The sequence below is a fragment of the Mirounga leonina genome, unplaced genomic scaffold, assembly GCF_011800145.1.
Source record: "Mirounga leonina isolate KUSES-001 unplaced genomic scaffold, KU_Mleo_1.0 Mir_152, whole genome shotgun sequence".
Lineage (NCBI taxonomy): Eukaryota > Metazoa > Chordata > Mammalia > Carnivora > Phocidae > Mirounga > Mirounga leonina.
In genome coordinates this window covers 1975958-1999656 of record NW_023270380.1, presented here as the reverse complement: position 1 = coordinate 1999656, position 23699 = coordinate 1975958, and the positions used below count along the sequence as shown (strand labels likewise).

The window sequence follows — 23699 nt, the reverse complement described above, 5'->3', positions numbered from 1 at the left end:
GCCCAGCTTGTGTATTTATAATCATCATTCTGAACTCAAGTTCTGACATCTTACTAATGTCCATATTGATTAGGTCCCTGGCAGTCAGTACTGCCTCTTGCTCTTTTTTTTGAAGTGAGTTTTTCCATTTTGTCATTTTTTCCAGAGAAGAATAGATGAATGAGAGAACAAAATGCTAAAAGGGTAGCAACAACCCCAGAAAAATATACACTAAACAAATCAGAAGGGACCCAAAACTGGGGGGGAGAAGAAAGGAAAAAAAAAAAAAAGAATATGATCAGGCTGGTGAATAGAAGAGAGCCACACACTAGATTTTGGGTATATTTTGGTCTGTTAGAAGAAACTGCCTCCCAAAATTTTAAAGAAAGAAAAACTTTTATGTATACAAAAATAAGGGTAGGGGCGCCTGGGTGACTCAGTCGTAAAGTGTCTGCCTTCGGCTAGGTCATGATCCCAGGGCCCTGGGATTGAGCCCACATAAGGCTCCCTGCTCAGTGGAGAGCCTGCTTCTCCCTCTCCCACTCCCTCTGCTTGTGTTCCCTCTTTCGCTGTGTCTCCCTCTGTCAAAATAAATAAATAAAATCTTAAAAAAAAAATAAGGGTAAATCTGATGAAGGGATGGAATATGACTGTAAAGATGAAAATTAAAAAAAGATTTTAAAAAAGGAATTGATGAGAAGTTGGTTGAAAAAAGAAAGAAGAAGAAAAAAAAGAATGTGATCAGGCGAGAGAGTAGAACAAAGCCATACACTAGATTTAGGGTATATTTTGGTCTGTTAGAAGAAACTGTATCCCAAAATTTTAAAGAAAGAAAAACTTATAAATATACAAAAAATAAGGTTAAATACAATGAAGGGATAGAATATGACTTTCAGAAAGTGATCGCTTTTCTGTTCATAGAATTGCTGCTATTCTTTTCTTCGATCTCCTGTTGAGTTTGTAGGTGTTCAGAATGGCTTGATAACTATCTAGCTGAATTCCTGAGAGAGGACCAAATTTAGGTCTCTTACTCCTCTGCCATCTTGCTCTTCCAATATTAATAGATTTAAAATTATTAAATTAATTTTAATTTTATTTTTTAAAGGTTTTATTTATTTGAGAGATTGAGCAAGAGAGAGTATGAACAGTCGGGAGGGGCATGGGAGAGGGAGAAGCAGGCTCCCCACTGAGCAGGGAGCCTGACATGGGACTTGATCCCAGGACCCCAGGATCATGACCTGAGCCAAAGACAGATGCTTGACCAACTGAGCCACCCAGGTAACCCTATTTTTTTTTTTTAAGATTTATTTATTTTAGAGAGTGTGTGTGAGCGGGTGGAGGGGCAGAGGGAGATAGGGAGAGAATTTCAAGTAGACTCAGCTCTTGCAGAGCCCGACAGCTCAATCTCACAACTTGAGATCATGATCTGAGCTGAAACCAAGAGTCAGATGCTCTGACTGAGTGCCCCTAAAATTTTTTTAAATTACTGGTAACAAAGATTATTACTACATAAGGACAGAAGTTCAAATCACCAGAAAGATATAAATCTAAACTTATATACACCTAATAAAAGTAACTTTAAAAATTGATAGAAATACACAGAAATCAATAAATTCAGTATCCTAATGAGAGATTCTAATTTTTGGTAAGTCAGACACCAAAAACTAGTAAGGATTTAGACTATTAGAACAACATAATTAACAAACTTATAGTTTACTATAGAACTGTGTACCCAATAATCAAAGAATACATATTCTTTTCAAGTACACTTAGGTCATTTATAAAGGCTGACCACCTACTATGCATATTTAAATACATTTCAAATAAGTGGTGTCATAATTGACCACAGTATAATTAAACATACATATAAGGAAAAAAAATCCTCCTTATTTGGAAATTAGAAAGCAGACATAATTAAAATGTGGATTGAAGATGAAATCTACAGTGGAAATTTGAATATGCTTTAAAAATGAAAAAAGATGAAAACTCCACATACCAACACTTGTGGAATACAGCGAGATCAATATTGTAAGAAACATTAATGTCTTTATTTTTTTTTTTTTTTAAGATTTTATTTATTTATTTGTCAGAGAGAGAGACAGAACACCAGCAGGGGGGGAAGCAGGCATAGGGAGAAGCAGGCTCCCTGCCGAGCAAGGAGCCTGATGTGGGACTTGATCCCAGGACTCTGGGATCATGACCTGAGCCGAAGGCGGCCACTTAACCGACTGAGCCACCCAGGTGTCCCATTAATGTCTTTAAATGTTATACTAGAAAAAAAGTCAATAGGTAGGTATAAAAATAAAGGAGTAGGGAAAACAACAAAGAAAGCAGAAAGGAGGGAAAATAAGGCCGAAGAGAGAAATTAATGAAAATTAAATATAAAACAGACTTCCTTCAAAGTCAAACTTTTGTCTTTTTTTACTAATATAAAATTTCTGGTGAGATTGATTTTTTTTTTTTAATGAAAGTAACTAAAAAGCTCAAACTATTAGAAATGCTAAAAAGAGATATAACCACAGATGAACAGATATTAAAATGCTCAGAATGCCATGAAAATTTGCATGCAAATAAATTTAAACACAAAAAAATAAATAGACTGGGGCGCCTTGGTGGCTCAGTTGGTTAAGAGTCTGCCTTCGGCTCAGGTCATGATCCCAGGGTTCTGGGATGGAGCCCCCACATCAGGCTCCTTGCTCAGCGGTGAGCCTGCTTCTCCATCTACCTGCCACTCTCCCTGATTGTGCTGTCTCTCTCTCTCTGTGAAATAAATAAATAAAACCTTTAAAAAAAATAGACTAATTCCGAGAAAATCATAATTTATCAAACTGACTTGAGAAGAAGTAAAAAGCCTGAATAGTTCTATGATTATTAAAGATATTGAATTGGTATTTAAAAATATCCCCACTTACACACACAACACACACACACACACACCTCAAAATCACCAAGCCCAAATGGTATCACAGAAGTGTTCTGTCAAACTTTGAGGAGAATAGAAGGTAATATTTCTAAATCATTTTGTAAGGCCAGTATAACAATGATACCAAAGCTGATAAAGTTTGCACATGAAAGGAAAATTAGAGGCCATTCTTACTCTTAAGTGTGGATTAAGAATCCTAAACAAAATCCAAATTCATCTGTATATAAGAAAGATAGTATCATACCAAATTGGGTTTTTCCTAGGGATAAAAAGGTGATCTAACTTCAGAAAATGTATAAATATAATTGCCAGTGGGTAGATTAAAGGAGAAAAACCACATTAATTATTCCAACAGATACAGAAAAACAAGTAGAAAAAAAATAACCATTTACACTTTAAAACTCTTAGCAAACTGGAAGGCCAAAGTACAATAGTCCCCCCTTATGTGTGGGGGATATGTCTCAAGACCCCCAGTGGATGCCTGAGACTGTGGATAGTACCGAACCCTATGAGTACAGTTGACCCTTGAACAACGTGGGTTTGAACTGCACAGCTCCACTTTTATGTGGGTTTTTTTTGGTAAATACCATAGAGTATTATAAATGTATTTTCTCTTCCTATGATTTTCTTAACGTTTTCTTTTCTCTAGCTTAGTTTATTTTAAGAACACTGTGTACAATACATACAACATACAAAGTATGTGTTAATCAACTGTTTTTGTTATTGTTAAGCTTCCAGTCAACAGTAGGCTGTTAGTAGTTAAGTTTTGGGGGAATCAAGAGTTACACACGGATTTTCAACTGCAGAGCAGTGGAGGTCAGCATCCCATGCTTCCAACACCGGCACTGTTTGGGCCAGCTGTACCACGTCTTTTCCCGTACATATATACCGGTGATAAAGTGTGACTTATAAAGTAGGCACAGTAAGAGATTAACAATGGGAACTAATAATAAAATAGAGGGGCGCCTGGGTGGCTCAGTTGTTAAGCATCTGCCTTCGGCTCAGGTCGTGATCCCAGGGTCCTGGGATCAAGCCCCGCATCGGGCTCCCTGCTCGGCGGGAAGCCTGCTTCTCCCTCTTCCACTCCCCCTCCTTGTGTTCCCTCTCTGGCTGTCTCTCTCTCTCTCTGTCAAATAAATAAATAAAATCTTAAAAAAAAAAAAGAACAATTACAGCAATATATGTAATAAAAGCTATACGCAATTTAAAACTTGATGTTTATTTTTGGAATTTTTTATTTAATATTTTTGGACTGCAGAGCACCTCAGGTAACTGAAACTGCAAAAAGTGAAGAGTGGATGGGAGGCGAGGACTGCTGTGTTTCCTCAGCCTGATAAATGGTTAACTATTGGAAACCTGTAGCAAACATCATTTTAATTAATGAAGTGTTAGATATAATCACATTAAAATCAGGAGCAGTAAGTAAATAAATAAATGAAAATAAAAATAAAATCAGGAGCAAGACCAAAAAGCCTGAAATCATTGCTTCTCTTCAGCAGTGAAGTAGAGGTTCTAGACAGTGCATAACAGAAGAAAAATCAAAGTTATATAGATTTGCAATTCATATGATTTTTTTTTTAAAAAAAAAACCCAAATCTACAAACAAATTATAAGAAATGGTACGTTTAGCAAGGTGGGATTGTAATTAATATACTTATAAAATTGATTTGCATTTTGTATACTAGCAGCAAACAAGAGTACCATTTATAATAGCAATAAGTACTTAGGAATATATCTTACAAATGTTGTACAAAACCTGTATGGAAATCATTATAAAACATTATTGAAAGTTACTGACGGAAAACAAATAGAAATACTGTTCAAGAATAAGAAGTTCAATAATATCAATGGGTCAATTCTCTGCAAATTAATTATGGATTCAGTAAAATGCCATTCCAAATCCCAACATTTTTTTGAGGAACTTGATAAGCAAATTCTCTCAATTGTATGGAAGAACAAAGGACCAAGAGTAATCAGGATACTCCTGAAGACGATGATGTTTCTTATCATCGTCATGAAGGTTTCTTATTCTAGCAGACAGCAAGATTTCAGATAGTCATGAAGACAGAGTGGTTGGTATTGGTGCGGGGATACCCGGGTGGACCAAAGGAGCATAGTAGAGAGCTTAGAAGCATTTATCTGGAGAGCCTAGATAAATGACAAAGGTGGACCATAGATTAGAGAGGATCTCATCCAGTGGGAATGCTACAATTAGGTTGTCATATGGATAAAAACAAAATTAATTTTTATGATGGTGTAGTTGTGATCCAGTTCCAGATGGATGAAAATCTTAAATATGAATCGCAAATTTTTTTAAAGTTTAAGAGAAAATAGAAGTGAATAGTTTCTTAATTTTAAGGTAGAAAAGGATTTCTTAAGACACACAAAGTGTAGACCTTAGAAAGACTAATAAATTGGACTACATTGAACCTAAGAACTACTGTTTGACCAGGGATGCCCTAAACCATGAATAGCTAAGCCTGAACTCTGAAAAGGTACTTGCAACCTGTAAACTGATTAAGTATCCAAAATTAGTATCCAGAATTTATGAAAAATTTCTACAAGTTAAAAGGTGAAAGTCAAATAACCAGTAGAAAATTGTGCAAAACACATGAACAAGGGAAAGCATGAATGGCAAATTTGGTTCATAAATAAACCCATTTCTCACCTGGGAGATGAACAAATATTACAAAGTCTGATAATAGTAATATTGACCAGAAGGGTGGGGGGGGTCAAGGAGAATTTATTTTTATTTATTTTTATTTTTTAATTTTTTATTGTTATGTTAATCCCCATACATTACATCATTAGTTTTTGATGTAGTGTTCCATGATTCATTGTTTGCGTATAACACCCAGTGCTCCATGCAGAATGTGCCCTCTTTAATATCCATCACCAGGCTAACCCATCCTCCCACCTCCCTCCCCTCTAGAACCCTCAGTTTGTTTTTCAGAGTCCATAGTCTCTCATGGTTCATCTCCGCCTCCGATTTCCCCCCCTTCATTCTTCCCCAAGGAGAATTTTTATATACACTGGGTGAGAGTTGAAATTGCTATAACCGCCTTGGCCAGCTGTTTGTGATTATCTTGTAAAATTGAACATTTGTACATCCTACAGTCTTACAATTCTGCTGTGTATATTCAGTAGAGAAACTGGTACTTGTGCACATGTCCAACAGGAGATCTGTCCCAGACTGCTGATAGTAGTGTTTGCTCAAATGGAAAACTGAAAATCATCCCCACTGTCCACGAACAGAAGAATGGATAAAAGTGATGCCAGCCCACGTGGGATACTGTACAACAGTATAAGCCAACAACCCATATGACAATGTGGATTAATCCTAAAATATAAAGTTGAGTAAAAAACAGCAAGTCAGTAAACTACAATGTCATATCATTTTTCCCATAAAGTTCATAGGCAAAACTATAGAATATATTATGTAGGGACATACATTTGTAACCTAGTTTTTAAAAAGAAAAAAAGGAATCATGAACATAAAATTCAACATAAGTTCTCTCTTGCTGGGAGGCAGGAGGATAGGGTGGAGAAGATAGCATACAAATAGACATAATTGTTCTAGTTCTTAAATTGGGTTAATGAGGTTGTATGCTTTTGTGTGTCAATTATTATGTAATCAGAAGTATTAAAATAGACTGGTCAAAGAGGTTATATATATTCTCTACCACTCCTTTTTAGAGAATCATCTGTGTGCAGAAGAGCATTAACATGGCAGGCCTGCACTGCTGTCTCTAGAAAAGTCTGCTGGCCCCTGGGTGGCATCTGGGAACTTGGATTTTAGGAGCTGACGAGATTCTATGGTCATAGGTTTCTTGATTAGTTTTCCAGTGGAGGAAGTGACTGTTTTCCAGGTGAAATTGGATTACCAGACATCTGTCGTAAAAGTCCTTACCATGTATGTCATGTTTCTTCCAGAGACGTGTTACATCAGAACTTTGAGAGTTATAAGCCCGAGGTACAAGAGCTGATCTGTGTAGCTGATCGTTTGGGATCACTGATGCAATATGAGACACCTGGTTTCCTGCCAAACAAGAGAATACACAGAGGTATTCTGAAACTGTCTGAACATGGAAATATTTCTGACATAAGAACAAGGATTGTCAAACCCTGTTGTGCTTTAAAAAAAAAAATCATTTGTGCTGTTGACTCAGAATCTCCATTTAATCGAGACAAAAGTGTAGAGATTCATTTAGAGAATTCTGGAAGAAGACTGCCGCCAGCCATGACTTTTATGCTGTTGCGATAGTGTAGATACATAATATAGGTCTTAGGTCATCACTGCAGATCAGACGGTTCATCCACGGGAGCTGTTTGCTTAGTGTGGGAGCGAGGGAGAATTTAAACCTCCGGTTGCATCAGTAGGAGGCAGAGCTGGGAGGAGACAACTTTGGGGGTGCCTCTACATTCCCCTGATAGATTTTAGTTTTATTAGGACCGTCACAACTGTAATGTATCTCTGGTCTTGTTAAATTATCAATACTTAACAATTCTTTCTTTCTACAGTGATTCTGGAGTTATCCCCGAGACTGTGTAAAGTGGGTGAAAATCAGTTCCTCTCAAGTGTACTTACAAACGCTTGTTTTCTCAACTTTTCCTTCTTTTAGCCATGGGTTTGGCAGCATTGGAGGTCATGCAAGCTGTCCAGCGTACGTGGACCAACTCGAAAGTTCGAATGAATGGGAAAACACGGCTAATGCAGTGGAGAGACATGTTCGACATTGCAGTAAAGTGGAGACGGTGACTAATCTTTAAATGAAAATAAACTCGAAGTGTTATCATTGTAAAACAGTAGAAGCCTCCCCTAGTTAACAGGTGTTTTGGAATAGTATAGTTGACGCACAGTATTATGTGAGTTTCAGGTGTTCGGCATAGAGATGCGACGAGTGTGTATGTTACACTGTGCTCACACGAGTGTGAGCTACCACCCGTCCCCACACAGCACTGTTAACGGTATCGCTGACTATGGTCCTCGTGCTGGGCCTCTCATCCCTGTAACTTGTTTCCATAACTGGAGGCCTGTACCTCCCACTTAGTTAACAGGTTTTGAATCTTGTTTGTCTACTAACAATAGGCCTTATAAGTTACGTTTTCCTCTCAAGTTTGTCAGAAATTGCTGGCATCGTTATTCTTTAAAATATACTCAACTGGTGTTTATGAATTATAGGGATTGAGTGCTGTCAAGTTTCCAAGCATATTTTTAAGTGAAGTGTTTTCGAAAAAGCAGTCTCTTTGAAAGAGCATAACATAATCTGGGGTGCCTTTGAATGAACTTCGGTGTACCAGTCCTTTGATAGTTGAAGTGTGTGCCTGCCTAACCAGCTATAATTTAGTGGGGTAAACCACTGATACTCACTTATATGAGAAAAATACTGTCCTTCTAGTAAACCTGTACTGACTTCCTACTTGGTCCAACTGGAACATCTATTTGGAATCTGCAGGTTGGTGTTGCATATTTTTAGATGTAATAGCCTGAGCAGTTGCTTTCTCCCCGCTTTTGCAAAGACTTCTCATGTTTTGTTGTTAATGCTTTTGAGCATTTGTAGGTTTTATAAGGTCTTCATCTTTAACAAGCTCTGTTTTATAGGATTGCCGACCCAGACCAGCCAGTGTTGTGGTTAGATCAAATGCCAGCACGAAGTCTTAGCAGAGGTTTTAATAACCACATCAATTTGATCAGGTAGGAATCTTTTGTGCATCTTTCCTATTTTCATGGGAGTTTATTCCAAATAGGTCATGGAGACCGTGAGTGACCCTTGCTCCTTCCCTGGTGACTTTTGGACAAGGGCATACACTGATTAGCTCTGTGCCTGTGGGGTCCTGCCTGCATTCGCTTCAGCTAATCCAGTTGCAGGAAGAAATGCAGGACATGCCATGCTCCTTCCCCTGGCTCTTCTCTTTGATGCACAGCTCAGTTGAAGGGAAGACTGCCAGATTTTTGCCTAGGATGTCCTTCTCAAAGGGTCCTAAAACATCACAGCAAGTAATTAGAGGGAGAACATTACATTTCCCATAATATCCTGATTATGTTGCATGGCTCAAAGAATTCTTGGACAAGAATTGTGGTGGGGGAAGCGCTCCCCTGTGCCATCTCTAAAACCCCGCCAAACAGAGGGGTTGGCTCTGTAACACTCTGGTAGCTAAGCCTTCCTGAAAGGGTGAGCCAGGTTAATCAGAGAGCTTCTGTCTTATCCAGAGGCTCTGCAAATTAGGGACATGTGTACTTATCCATCTTCATTTGTTAGCCACCCTCAAAATAGATGATGAACAGATATTAAGAAACATCAGCTTCAAGGGGAGCCGTGAATTTACTTCTAGATAAAATTTACAAATGTGGTAGTTGTGTCACGTCTAAAATGCTTCTCCTTCCAGAAGCCTGATCAAGAAAGTATCACTCAGTACAACTCTGACATTAAGTTTAATGGAAATGTCATTTATACTTTTTTTTTTACTTCCTAGAAAAAAAATTCCTTTTCCTTTTGTGACTTGTGTGTTCCTGTTTCTTTCTAATTTGTGGCATGTATAGCTAGACTCCACTGGCTTTAACTGAAGGCCCCTGTCCGTGTGTTGTGCTGTGCAATAAGTGACATCGCTTAGTGAGGTCAGACTGGTAAACTGCAACGTATTGTGTTCAGAGTGATGGTGGTCATGTGTACAGGACGCAGGGGGACACAGAAGAGGGGTGTCCAATCCAGCCTTTAGGTGATGCTTGTGCTGTGTGGGGAGATGGGAAGCAGAGAGGTGGATGAGGCATGGACGCACAAGCAAGTCAGGCATGGTCAGGAAAGGATGACTCCTTCATTAGGACTGGTGATTAGTTTAACAATTCAGAGAGTATTGTCAGGGACTGAGGCTTGAAAGACAGGCAGAGACCCAAATATAAAAACTTTCTTTCAAAATATAAATAACTTTAGATGCCATTTAAGGCTTTTTTTTTTTTTTAAAGATGACAGAGAGCTTTTCAGAGCTTGTAAGCAGAGAAGTGGCAGAGCAGATTTGCACATTCAGATGGTCACTTTGGCTGTAGGTGGCAGGATTGCTGGGAGAAGGTAGTGACCTGGGAGGGAAGGGAAGTGGTTGGAAAGTTGTGTAATAATTCAGATGAACAAGTATCAGCTTTGTGGAAGTGAGTGGGAGGGGACGGGATGGATATTTAGAGTGTCGCCTCAGGAGCACTGGTGGTGGGTTGGGAATCAGGGAGAGCGTGGGGAGCCATGGGAGACAGTCCCCGCTCTGGCTCAGGTGTGTGGTCCTTCCAGTCGGCCAGGTGACAGTAGGACAAAAAGTAGGTGGCCGTGTTTGGGGCTGGGACTGGGGGCAGTGCAGGGTACGGGAGTGACTTCTTGCTCACAGTTACGGACTTGAGGTTTGAGATGTCGATAGGGAACCCAGGGAGCAGTTGGGTGTGTACGCGTTAGACACGTGTATGCCGCTGGGGTGTGTACATCAGCATGTTGGCTGTACATGAAGTTCGGGGAGAGAGTTGTAAAACTAGGAGGTGGGGATAGAAATGTGAGTAAAATAATATGTAGAGCAGGCAGAGACGAAGGCCACTTGTGAGCTCAACTGCAAGAAGGAGTGGGAGCAGATAATGTTACAGGGAGAACCAAGGGAGAGGAGAAAAACTAAAGGGCTTCCTAAAAGGAAATTGGCCTAGAAGTACTTGAGGATCTTTCTTCCCATTTTGGCATCTCTGGGGCTGAGTTTGGTGCCTCTCCTACCAGAAAAAGCTGCAAGAGCTGACAAGCCATCTTACTAAGACAGTTCTTTGCTGCTTCTATTCATTGGTCGCAAGCAACCACGTTTTCCAAACTTTTTTGCTACCTTATTCTCTTGGCTCTCTTATTGTTCTTTTGAATTAACTCGGAAATCAGATGTTTCAGGTATGTTCCTTTGTAAAAAGATCCTTAAAATTTTTTTTCTTACAGGGGTCAGGTGATTAACATGAGATACCTGGAGTATTTTGAGAAGATTCTTCATTTTATTAAAGATAGAATTCTTGTTTATCACGGGTAATCCTTCAGTTTTCTTTTTCATAGTAATTGCTAGCTTTGATATATTTTACATTAGTTATATTTGTAAAACTTGAAAACTAAGCTTATTGACAGACTAAACAAAGTATATCAAATGTTTACACAGTGTTTGGAATCATAAAGTCTTTCAGTAATGACTTATCAACCTTTTAACAGCTTCACAAAATCCACAGTGTTTTTAATCTTACAATATTGTGACTTTTCTGATCTCTCTTCTCCAAAGAGAAGGACGTTTCTTTGAATTTCTTTATTCAGGATTTCATATTCATTCTCCCTCACATGAAAGGCCATATGGTATAGATATAATAACAAACAAAACACTGGGGAAAAAAGAATTCTGAATGGATCGTTATCACCAAGAAAATATAAAACTGGTATAAAAACCTAGCAGGATACTTCCATTTAAGCGACTTCAGAAAGGAAAAAAAAAATCACTTCTAATTTCAGAGATGGCATAGGAGAATCAAGGTTTCATGGCCAAACCAAGATCCATACATGTATATATACACACTGGCTGTCAATCCATTCTGCTTTTCCCTGTTTCACTTTCTAGATGGACTGCTATTTTCTTAATTGTCATCTGCAGCCCCAAATTCATGAGGATTAAGCCATCCCATTATTTAGAAACTTTTGTTCTGGCCCACCATTTTGAATATTGATCTACTCACAATTGAGGATGATTTATTAAATTAAAGGTAATAGCAGTTAATGTAATTAATTATTACATTTCTGTATTAATTTTAGTTGCCATCTCCCTCTCTCTCTCGTCTCTCGCTTTTTCTCTTTTTAAGAGCTAATAATCCTAAAGGATTGTTGGAAGTTAGAGAAGCTCTGGAAAAGGTACACAAAGTAGAAGACCTTCTTCCGATTATGAAGGTAAGTTTATCATCAAAATCTTGGGAGGTGTTTTTAGAAAAACAAACTAGAGCACTTTTTAAAAAGAATTCATAACTTTAAATGCATGTTTATTAATATTATGCTATAAGTATTTTAAAATTTATAAAGCATTCTACCTGAAAACACTAATGTAAACACACTCTGAATAAGAACCAAAATAAGACAAGGCATCAGTCTCAAACATAAAAGCAAATCTGTGAGGAATCAGTTGATACAGGAAACAGAAGGAAACTTAAAAATCTCTACAGTTGAATTCTGCTTCTAGCTATAGTGGAGTACTGAGTACTTGACTGCCTTTCCACACCATAGCAATTCTAAAACTGGACAAAATACAAGGCAACTATTTTCAGGTGTTGGCAATTACAAGACTGTGATTTTCGAGAAGAGGGGAACACCTGAGGTGAGCCCAGGTTCACCCCAGCTCTCCACCTGGGTTATGTACTAAACCACTGTGCATGTGGAGCTTAAACAGACTATGGTGGTCTTACTGAGCTAAGGAGGCAGCGATTGGACCTGGGATCTCTTCAAGTGTCTGGACTTTACAGGGCAGAGTCCAGAAGAGGAGGGAGCTGTTCAAGGTGAGGAGTACCTGGAGGTCAGCATGGGAGATCCTTGTCATCCTTGGCTGAGAGCTCGACTGTGTGCGGGCAGTGAGATTCTGAGAGGCTCTGCAGAGAGTGGCCGCTGTGGGGGGTGAGAGCTGAGCAGAGCTATCGGCGGTTTGACACCACTGAGAGACAGTGGAGTTGTGGCCTTGCCAGGATGGAGGGATCCCGTGAGCACCTTGAGCATCTTGTGACAACCCCAGGAAGGACACACTGTAGGTGTAAGACCACCTAGAATGAGGTTCACATCCTAGGACAAAATAGAGTGCCCTAACAGAGAAAAAAACCCAAGCCTAAAAGGATTAAATGGATCTGCTAGTGATTTGACTGCCTGCCAACACAAAATTCAACACCCTTTAAAGGAAGGAAACACAATCTAGACTTCTTAATTATTAGATAAATGAAGAAGCAGGAAAACGTGACCCATAACCAAGAAAAACAAAACCATTTCCCCCAGATGATGCAGAAGTTGGAACTAGCTCTTTTAAAGTCTGCTTCATAAACGTGTTCAAGGACTTAAAGGAAAACATGAACATAATGATGAAGAATCTCAGCAGGGAAATGGAAACTGTAAAAAGACCAAAAGAAAATCGGAGGACCCGAAAATCCATGGTCTCCAATTCGGATGGGTAATTGGTTCACAAGACACGTTGTCTGTAATCCAGAACTTGGTTCACTTGGACAGAGAACAAGGCTTTGTGGCATCCACAGTCTCATCATGAGGCCCAGCAAGGACCCAGATGTGGGTCCTGCCCCCTTTATCTAAAAGGGTGAATGAAGTCGAAGTCGGTGCCCACCCTCACAGAGAAGCCATTACTTGGGTTTTGCATATGGCCCAAGGTTTGTGTGCCAGTTCTCTGCTTTCCTTGTCCAGAGGCCATCTTCCCAATCAGAAGGTTTTACAAGGGTCTGCCATCACTTCTCAGGGGAGGCCAGTGATGGAATGCTACTCAGTAACAAAACGGAGCAAGGGGCCTGCTATACACAGCAACCGGGGTGGACCTCAGAAACATGATGTTGAGCAAAGGAAGCCACATACAAAAGAGTATGATTCCATTTCTAAGAAGTCTGATCTATGGGGATAGATATCAGAACAATGGTGGCTTATGAGAAGTGAGATTTACCTTAATGGGGTAGGAGGAAGCTTTCCAGAATTATGGCAATACACTATATCTTGATGGTATAGTGGGTACATGGGTACATGGGTATGTACATTTGTCAGAATGCATCAAATTATACATGTGAAGTTCATCGTATGTAAATTTCACCTCAAAAGAAAGTACATAAACTAATTTCATAGATGATAGATAGATAGATAGATAGATAGATAGATAGATAGATAGATAGAAGCAACAGAAAAAAAAATAGAATTCTCATAAATTAGAAAATCTCAGATAGTTAGGCTAGTACATTAGAGACAGCTGAATATCAAATATATATGAGCTGGAAGATCAATAAATTCTTCCAGAATGTAGTATGTAAAAGACAAAGAAATATAAGCTACAAGAGATGATGAACACAGAAGATGAAGAATGGACCTATCTGATAGAAATTCCAAAAGGAGAGAAGAAAGATAAAGAAGCAGAGCAAATAAAAAAAAAAAAAGAAAGAAAAGCAGAGCAATTGGTCAACAAAACAAAAGAAGGAAAGCTTGTAGAGAGATGAAAGATCAGTTGAGGGCCCCCAGATGTTCAGCATGATGTTCAACATTGACACCTAGACACATTCTGATAAAATTTGGGGACTTCAAGGTGAAGAAGAGTTCCTCAAAAAAATTACACATAGAATTATCATATGATCCAACAACTCCACCTCTAGACGTATGCTCCAAAGAATTGAAAGAAGCGACTTGAACAGATATTTGTACACTCATGTTCGTGGCAGCATTGTTCACAGTAGCCAAGGGGTGGAAGCAGCTCAAGTGTCCACTGATGGATGAATGGATAAATCATATGTGGTCTAGCCATACAATGGAATATTATTCAGCCTTGAGAAGGAAGGAAATTGTGACCCAGGCTACAACATGGATGAAGCTTGAGGACATTATGCTACATAAAATAAGCCAGTCACAAAAGGACAAATACCCTGTGATTCCACTCATGTGAGGTGTCGAGAGGAGTCAAATTCAGGTAGAATGGTGGCTGCCAGGGGCTGGGGGAGGGAGTCAGTGTTTAATGGAGACAGAGTTTGTATTTGAGTTGTTCTGTGGATGGACGGTGGTGATGGTTGCAAACAGTGTGAATGTACTTAATGCCATCAAACTATATATTCACAAATGGCTAAAGTGGCAAATTTATGTGATGTATATTTTAACAAACACACAAAAGGAACATCTTCAAGCTTCCAGAAAAAAACCAAATACTAAGGAAGGAGAATTCCACAGATGCCTGACTTCTCTCCAGCAATAGTGGATTCTAGAAGACAACTAAGGGAAATTTATTTGAACCCACTGTACCAGTGTTCAGGTATGAAGGTCAAATAAAAACTGTTTCAGGCATAGTCATTTAGGAATTTCATCAAACCTAGATTTTCTTTGTCAAAATGATTGAAAGACATTTGTACTCTCACAAAATAAGCCCAAGAAAGAAGAAAACATGAGATATCAGAAATCATGGTGAACAAATAAGCCACTGAAATGAATCGTTAATGCCTGATGTTAAAAAATATACATGTCTGAAATTAAAGTACTAGCTAATGTCAACATTAAAGGTTGAAGAAAGTAGAGAGAGGAAGTAAAACTGTTACTATAAAGGTATTTATTTTTTCAATGAGAGAACATAATCACTGACTGACCCATGATATTGACAGGAAAATACATGTTTAATTATCTATATTAAAATTTAAAGGCAAACACTGAAAGAACAGAGGTAGGACGTATAATCTTCTAAATGCCTAGAAGGTAGGGAAACAGCATAAAGACAACAAAGTCAATTTAACTCAAAGTTTACGAAGAGTAGGGTGGGTAAGAAATGGATGTAATGGCAGTGAGAAGTCAGCCTGGCATTATAATTGATCCCTTAGTGAAAGATGGACGATTTCAGATTGGTGTTTTAAAGTCCAGCTATGTGCTGTTTATAGGAGACATGCATAGCAAGTTAACGTTTAAAAAGGGGAAGGGAGAAAGGTATACCAGGCAAATGCTAATGGAAGGAAACATGGGTGTGGCAATGTTAACATCAAAAGCAATGTAATTCAAGATGAAGGAGACTTCAAGGGACAGAAATTTTATTGTTTAAAAGTGTAAAATCAAGAAATTATAATTTCTTGAACCTCTTCTCCGCCCGGGAATATAACTACTCAAAAATTTGCCAACAGCAGGTGGATTTTATTTTTTCCAATTAATGCTTTGAACTTCAACGTAAAAGTTGAATCAGTGTTCTTGTAGCTATAGTAGAGAGGTTTAATTACGTCAAATAAAATTTGAGAAATGGGTAGAACCAGAGCTTGTCCATTTCTAAGGAATAACCAGGAAACATCACGTCAAGAACAAAGCAGTGAGCTAGTACTCTGCATGCCAGGGTCCACATCTGCCTCACTGGGCTTGGGTGAGCCTCTTCCACGGTCTAGATCCCAGGCTCCTGTCTACTAGGAGCAATGATTCTGGCCAGACCTCAGCTCGGGGTTCTTGCGAGTGTCAGATAAACTGATGCAGTGGTTTTCAACCTTCTCAAAGCCACTCTGGCATTAACTGAATACCGGTGTTCGATGTCCCCTTTCCTGCTCTCAAATGAAATTCACAGAGAATATATCACACCTACTCAAAAAGTTCTTTAAAACATCACCATTGTGCCATAAAAGGAGGTCTGCCAGGTAAATCATCCGTAATAGACAAGCGTGACATTTGAACCTGTCAGCTGCAAACGCGGCCCTGTATCTGTGCGTTACTTGCTGACTTACAGATCATGAGCCACAGTGTTGGTGGCGACAGGGTTTTTGAAACCTTCCAAACAACGTCTAATACCCTCTTCCCTCAGTTGGACGTGCTATTCGCATTCATGGAAAATTCAGTGTGTATTAAAACTACGTAGTTCCGAGCCTCACGTTGGGGTAGAGATTACTTAAATAAATGAAAAACTTAAAAAAAAAAACCATGTAAAATATTTAGTGTCTAAGTGTGAAATGGAGTCTGGTTCCAGGCCCAGGAGATTATTAAATTATAAACAGGTTCTTCTTAGACATGAAAACTCAGTGGGGCATTGGCAGCCAGTCATGCATCACGTGTGACTGTCCCCTACCCTGTGGGACATCTAGTGTTCTCAGCCCCACCTGCTAAGTGGTAGACCTTCCCACCACCCCCCACCCCCCACCCCCCTGTCCCTGTGGCCACCAAACTCTCCCATAAATTCCCCAGATGCCCCCCAGAGGGCAGAACCGCTCCACGGAGGGCCACTGGGACAGACCTACAGAAAGAAAACTGATGTGTCTCAGTTTTTCCTGTTCTTTCTTGTTGGTATTTTAGGCATTACATTTACTCTATTGGGTAGAAGGCCAAGTCAGCTGAGTGGGATTTTTTTTTTTTTTTTAAAGATTTTATTTATTTATGTGAGAGAGAGTGAGAGAGAGCGCAAGAGGGGGGAGTGGGAGAGGGAGAAGCAGGCTCCCTGCCGAGCAGGGAGCCCGATGCGGGACTCGATCCCGGGACTCTGGGATCATGACCTGAGCCGAAGGCAGTCGCCCAACCGACTGAGCCACCCAGGCGCCCAGCTGAGTGGGATTTTAACGTTTTATGTATGTCTTGGTTTAAAAAGAAAAGCCTAGTGGGCTCCAAGCCTACAGTTGCTTAGTGCAGCCGAGAGGCCGAGCGTCGCCCACCCGGGGCCAGCCTTCTGGTGCGAGGTCACTGCGTGTCCGGCCGTGGTGTGGAAGTGACCGTTCCCTGGCAGCACGAGACACCTAGCTTTCAACTGGGAGTGTGGTGAAAGCACATATTTTTAAAGGCACACACAGAAGTATATAAATAAAGGGTTTGGTGCAATGTGATGTGACGACAGCTTCCACTGAAATATTCTTTTGGTGAAAAACCACGTTAAAACACAACTGACCCTTGAACAACATGGGTTTGAACTGCATGGGTCCACTTATATGTGGATTCTTTTCAATAAATACAGTCCTGTAAATGTATCTTCCTTGTGATTTCTTAATAACCTTTTCTCTAGCTTACTTTACTGTAAGAATACAGTATAGAATACATACAACCTATTTTTACGTTATCAGTAAGGCTTCTGGTCAGCAGTAGACTATTAGCAGTTAAGCTTTTGGGGAGTCAAAAGTTATACAGAGGTTTGGGGGGTCGGCTACCCCTCACATTGGTCAAGGTCAACTCTATACCTCAGCTCCCCTTGAGGCAGCTTTTTGGCATATAATGTGGCTGGAGGTCATGAAGGCTTGGGTCCACGTTCCCACGCTGCCACTTCCCACTCAGTAACTCGGGCAGGACCTGCCCTCCCAGGGGCTCCTCCTTCGTAAGATGGAGACCATGCCCTGTCTTACTGGTACATCATGAGCATCAGATGAGAATTGGCATATAATGTTACTACACGTCTTCCTCTAGAAGCCCCTTCTCCATGGAAGATATTCCTGTTCCAGTTCCCGATGCTGGCTCTGATCACCTGTGCCTCGCTGGTCCCTGGTCCTTCTCTGCACCATTCATGACCATCTGCTGGGTCTTACTGGTTTTAGACAACCTTTCCCCCAGTAGTGGCTTATGTGAAGCACAACCTCCTCTTAGTCCGTCCTTGGTTCTCTTATTCAAGTCTCTCAGCCCTTTAAAAAAAGTTGGCAACACTGAACAATGTGGGGAGGATTTTTTCTGGAGTAATGACAAAATCTATTTATTGGCATTTTGGCTTTGTCAAAACTATTTTATTTTTATATATTTTTTAAAGATTTTTATTTATTTGCCAGAGAGAGAGGGAACACAAGCAGGGGGAGCAGCAGGCAGAGGGAGAAGCAGGCTCCCCGCTGAGCAGGGAGCCCGATGTGGGACTCGATCCCAGGACCCTGGGATCATGATCTGAGCTGAAGGCAGACGCTTAACCAACAGAGCCACCCAGGCTCCCTGTCCAGAGTATTTTATTTATTTTTTTTTTAAAGATTTTATTTATTTATTTGAGAGAGAGAGAATGAGAGACAGAGAGCATGAGAGGGAGGAGGGTCAGAGGGAGAAGCAGACTCCCCGCCGAGCAGGGAGCCCGATGTGGGACTCGATCCCGGGACTCCAGGATCATGACCTGAGCCGAAGGGAGTCGCTCAACCAACTGAGCCACCCAGGCGCCCCAGAGTATTTTAAACAAAAAGCTGACATCTGAAACTGCCTTCATACTTATCACCCCTGAAGGCCATTCTTGGCTCTATGTAATTCCTTTAACATACTTTTCTGTGGTCTGTAGAGTTGGAGTGTGTGTGTGTGTGTGTGTGTGTGTATGTATGTGTGTGAAATTCTCCAGTTGACAAATATAACTCTGAGTACTTATCAAATCAGACTGCCTTGAAGGAGCATGAGCGTGAGCACAAGGTGTTTTTTGAGTTATGAGATTTGGGGTACAACCATTCTGCTAAGAATCCAAGTTGCTGCCAATAAAGATGAACATGAGAAAATCCTAAGGGGACTCTTAGAAGGGAGCAGCACCCTCACTGACTGAGGGAGCTTGTTGCTGAGGCTCCGTGCTGGCCTCTGCTAGGGGCCCAGGGATGTGCCACCTGGGCCTGGAGTTTGTGTGGGGCGTTGGGAACAGGCAGAGGCGTCCCCCGTCCCTGTAGAGGTGTGCATGGTCGTGGCCTCTTGCATCAGGATTTCTGTGACCCTTCTTAAACACATGGAAGGTTGAGTCAGCGCTACAGAAGAGCGCCTGGGGGTTTACAATGAATTACACACTAGTAATGTGAATTTTTTTTCCCTGAAAGCAGTTTAATACTAAAACAAAGGATGGGTTCACAGTGAACACAAAAGTTCCCAGCCTCAAAGATCAAGGGAAGGAATATGATGGATTCACAATCACAATTACAGGAGACAAGTATGTACGCTTCCTAAGTGTGAGTATAAAGGTGGGCTGGTGTCTGATATTGCCACGGGAGGTTAGACGTTACCCGGCTTTTGCTTTATCCTGAAATGAAAATTATCAAGGGCCAGTGTGTAGCTATAACCAGTTATTTTGTTAACATGACTTGTAGAATATTGTGCCAGCAGATACATTTTCTGACCACGCTGGATCTAACAGCTTTCTAGATATTAGGTATAATATCTAATGTGGAAAGCATTCTTCCAGGTTCTTAAAGTTCCTTGCGGGCAACACTTTTAGTGATAAAATGAAAAGAGATGAAAGATTGGCAGATTGAAGGCCATTGTAAGAGTTTTTAAGTACAGGTTTTAATATATTCTGAAAGGGGTGCAGTCTGTTATTATGGAAAATTTAGAATACAAAGATAAGCAAAGATAAAAAAATCATTGAGTTGTTTCTTTAAAAACTGAGATTATACTCCACACATTGTTTTATAATCTGTTTCTTTTGTATCTTACAATTACTTTATCATGAACATTTTCTTATATTTTTGTAAGCATTTGTAATGCTGGCACAGTATTCCATTTTTGGATGTTGTAGCATTCCTCCTACTAATTTTTTGTTATTGACCATTTAGAGTATTTCTCATTTTTCACTTTGTAAATAGCCCCGCAGTGACTGTTTTTATTAACCAGTCTAATTTATATCTGAAGCCCAAGCTTCATCTAGGAGACTCCATATCCCTTGAATTTGGGGTGATTACCTTGCCCCTCCCCAGCAACACGCATCCCTCAGTTGCTTAGCCTGCAAGGCGCCATGATTCCTGCATCGGGACTTCCAGCTTGATTTCTGCCAGCCCCACAGTAGGGCTGTGACTTGCCTCTGCCTCTTGGGCTCCAGCTTTCTCATATGCCTTTACTCTCAAACCTTTACAGGAGCCTCTTTGTCAAGTTCTCTGTCAGAACCTACACAGGCTCCATGAGTAAGCACCAGCTTAGCAACTCCCAGATTTTATGACTTTTCCATATCCTTGAGGTGTTGATCTACCCCAGACCATTTATCAAAGTACTTTTCCCAACAAATATCACACTCCCCTCCCTGGAAGGAATTCCAGGTTTGCTATTAACGTTAAAATTACTCCCCTGCCTTTAGACCCACTCGTGAGATATAGATCTCCTCAGATGAACTGGTTCTCCAGGCAGAAAGGGAATGACGGTGTCAAAGAGTACATAAAGCTCCTTCCCCCCCCCCCCCCCCGAAACATGGCGTCTTTCCTCCATGTCTCACCGTATTCATTACATCATGCTCTGGGCTCTAACCCCTCGAGTAGACTCTGGTGTCTCCGTCCCTGGTCTCGTGGTGGCTTCCAGTGCTTTGTCAGTGTCCCCGAGGCTCCATTCCACTGGGTGTTAAACCACTCCCTGCTCCATACCCTCCACTGCCCGTGGATACCAGGACCCACTCCCCCGCCAGGCACTCAAGGCCTTTCATAATGTGGCCCTCGCAACATTTCCTGCTTGCCTGAACTGTTTTCCTGCCAGAACTTGGCCTGCTAACTCAGCTGGACGGCTTGTTCCCTGAGGTCACCTCACACCTCCTGGTTCTGAGCCTCTCACTCCCATTCTGATTTTCACATTCGGGCCCCTTCCCCTGTGAAGCATTTCCTGTTGTCTTCCACATCCCTAAATTAGACCTGATCTCCCACTTTTGAACCCTGATTCGCTATGTGATTGCCCTGCATGTGGTCTTATAATAATTCATGGCCTCAGTTCTCCCTCCTTCCTCCATAGATGCAGCAGCTGTTCTGTGTTCCTCTTTATAGGATCTAAGAGCTGTTTATTTATATAATACATGCCTGTTGCATCAAATTTGTCTCCTCCGTAGAGTCTGTCATGGAGCTAAGCATGTAGCAGAAGCTTAAAAAAACACAGTAGAGTCCCTGAACTTCTGCACACAGTTCTGGCTCCTGATCTTCAATCATAATAGGGAGGCTGTCTGAGAAAGTCTTTACCATGCATTCATTCTTGACTATGTGTAGTTCCCTTCTGTAGTAGCTTAAGCTCCTATAATACATTTGGTTAGACCAAACAAAATATCATATTCTATGGGAAACTTGCCTACATATGGAACACGCCTACATGTGTGTAGTTAGAAAGGTGGGACACGTTCTCAGATATGTCTTGTGCCACATCAGCATACCAGTTCCTTCCTTTTTTTTTTTTGACTCCCCATGTTTGGCTCTTTGAATTGTAAAATGCATGCCTTTGACACACATTGTTGTATTTTTAGGGTTGGCAACATACTGTTTTCTGTGGAAACGCAAACCACAGAAGAAAGAACACAATTCTATCATGCTGAGATAGATGCACTTTATAAAGACCTCACAGCAAAAGGAAAAGTACTGATTCTTTCATCAGAATTTGGGGTAGGTTTTTGTTTTTTTCCATTTTATCCGTGCTTACTAGGATTCTCCTGTAACCTTTTCAAAACCTCTACCCATTCACGGGTATTATCCATTTTATGCTTGAGATCAGCTTTCACTGATGACCTATAAGGACTTCTTTTTAAAATTCTTACAGAAACAATTCCCATATTTATTTATTTATTTTTAAAGATTTTATTTATTTGAGAGAGAGAAAGCACACAGAGGGAGAGTATAAGGGAGAAGCAGACTCCCCGCTCGCCCCGATGCAGGACTCGATCCCAGGACCCTGAGAGATCATGACCTGAGCCGAAGGCAGACGCTTAACCAACTGAGCCACCCAGGTGCCCCCAATTCCCATATTTAATAACGATAGTAATTGAGGAAGGGAAATGATCCATGTACACAGTTACTGTGTTACATGGTAAGTCTGGGCTCTGTCCATAGTTGGTCCGTAGTGACAGTGGCCTGTGGGGCATTTGGTGGACCTTTCCTGGTCTGTGATTCTTCCCTCCGTGTCCCACCCCAACTTGAGGGGGCTCCCTAGAGGCAGGATCTGGCCTGTCACCTTCATGGGAGTATTGTGGGCACTCCATCCAACTTCTGGAGCGGATGCCCGTGATCCCTGGGAAACCACTTCATTTCTCTTGCACCTAATCAGTTCATACCTACAATTAAGCATCCAGGTTTTTATATAATTAAGTGTATTTATCACCTAAATCTCAGTACAGAGGTTGTGCTCATCAGATTCTTGGGAAACCATATTTGGTATTAATGAGTACTTTGTTTTATTTTAATCTTAATATATATTTTGACATTTCAAGTCACGTTAAAGGAGGCTGAGATTTTTATGTTTATCAGAAAAGGTTTCAGTTGTTTTTTTTTTTAAGATTTATTTATTAATTGGGCGGGAGGGATGGAGGAACAGATGAAGAGGGAGAGAGAGAATCCCCAGCAGACTCCCCGAGTGCAGAGTCCGACTCGGGGCTCAATCCCAGGACCCTGAGATCAAGACCTTGGCCAAAACCAAGAGTTGGTTACTTAACTGACTGATCCACCCAGGTGCCCTGAAAAAGTTTCAGTTTTAAAAACAGCTCGGAAAATATTGCCTACACCGAACTGTATATATACCCTTTCATTAGGAAAAAATGGTAGCGCAGAGTATAAAATATGCAAGAATGTGAAAGTAGGTTCCTGTAGGAGAGACATGAAATAATCCTCTTCCTGAGCTAAATTTTCTTATGTCTTATCACCTTGTAAAAAACTAGTTTATAATCTAGTATTTAAGTTCATGAGCATGTGTCTTTTTTTTCTAGGAGGCTGATGCTGTTTGCAACTTAATCTTATCCTTAGTTTATTACTTTTATAATTTAATGCCACTCTCTCGAGGATCCAGGTGAGTGATAACCTATAATTTGAAAGTTTTTACATTGAAGAACATGTCCTTTTTTGCTTGCACTACTCATTGTGTCTGGGGGTCCAAAAGTACCCCCAAGCAATTGCAAGAAATCCCCTTTGGTTTTTTTCAAAATCCACCCAGAAATTATGTCCTTGACCTACCACACCATCCAAGGAATTATGACATACTGTTCTAAGATAGTGTGCTCACATTTTACAGGCTGTGGATCCACTCGACAACACAAATGTCTTGAAGGCCTACTACACGCATGCATTTGCACTCACTGTATTTTAACTTCCGATATTTGCCCAGACTGCTACCCTGTCCTCTTCCCCCCTTTCCCCCAGTTTTAGTCCGTCACTCGACCTCCAGCCCTAATGTTTTATACTTTTGAGTCACCAGCCATTCTGTACTACTTGTACTATTGT

General features: G+C 40.6%; 1 protein-coding gene across 6 annotated transcripts in view; it reads left to right on the top strand.

The window, feature by feature from the left end:
* Positions 1-23699, top strand: part of TTC13 (tetratricopeptide repeat domain 13) — a 90583-nt gene that overhangs the window by 62517 nt on the left and 4367 nt on the right. For 4 of the 6 annotated variants that reach the window (XM_035008443.1, XM_035008444.1, XM_035008441.1 and 1 more), the window contains 8 exons: positions 6836-6966; positions 7525-7657; positions 8505-8597; positions 10846-10929; positions 11742-11826; positions 19356-19465; positions 21740-21875; positions 23189-23268. In XM_035008443.1, the coding sequence (XP_034864334.1) occupies positions 6836-6966; positions 7525-7657; positions 8505-8597; positions 10846-10929; positions 11742-11826; positions 19356-19465; positions 21740-21875; positions 23189-23268 (852 nt within the window). The remainder of the gene's footprint in view (positions 1-6835; positions 6967-7524; positions 7658-8504; positions 8598-10845; positions 10930-11741; positions 11827-19355; positions 19466-21739; positions 21876-23188; positions 23269-23699) is intronic. The other 2 variants (XM_035008445.1, XM_035008442.1) reach the window with 1 other exon arrangement.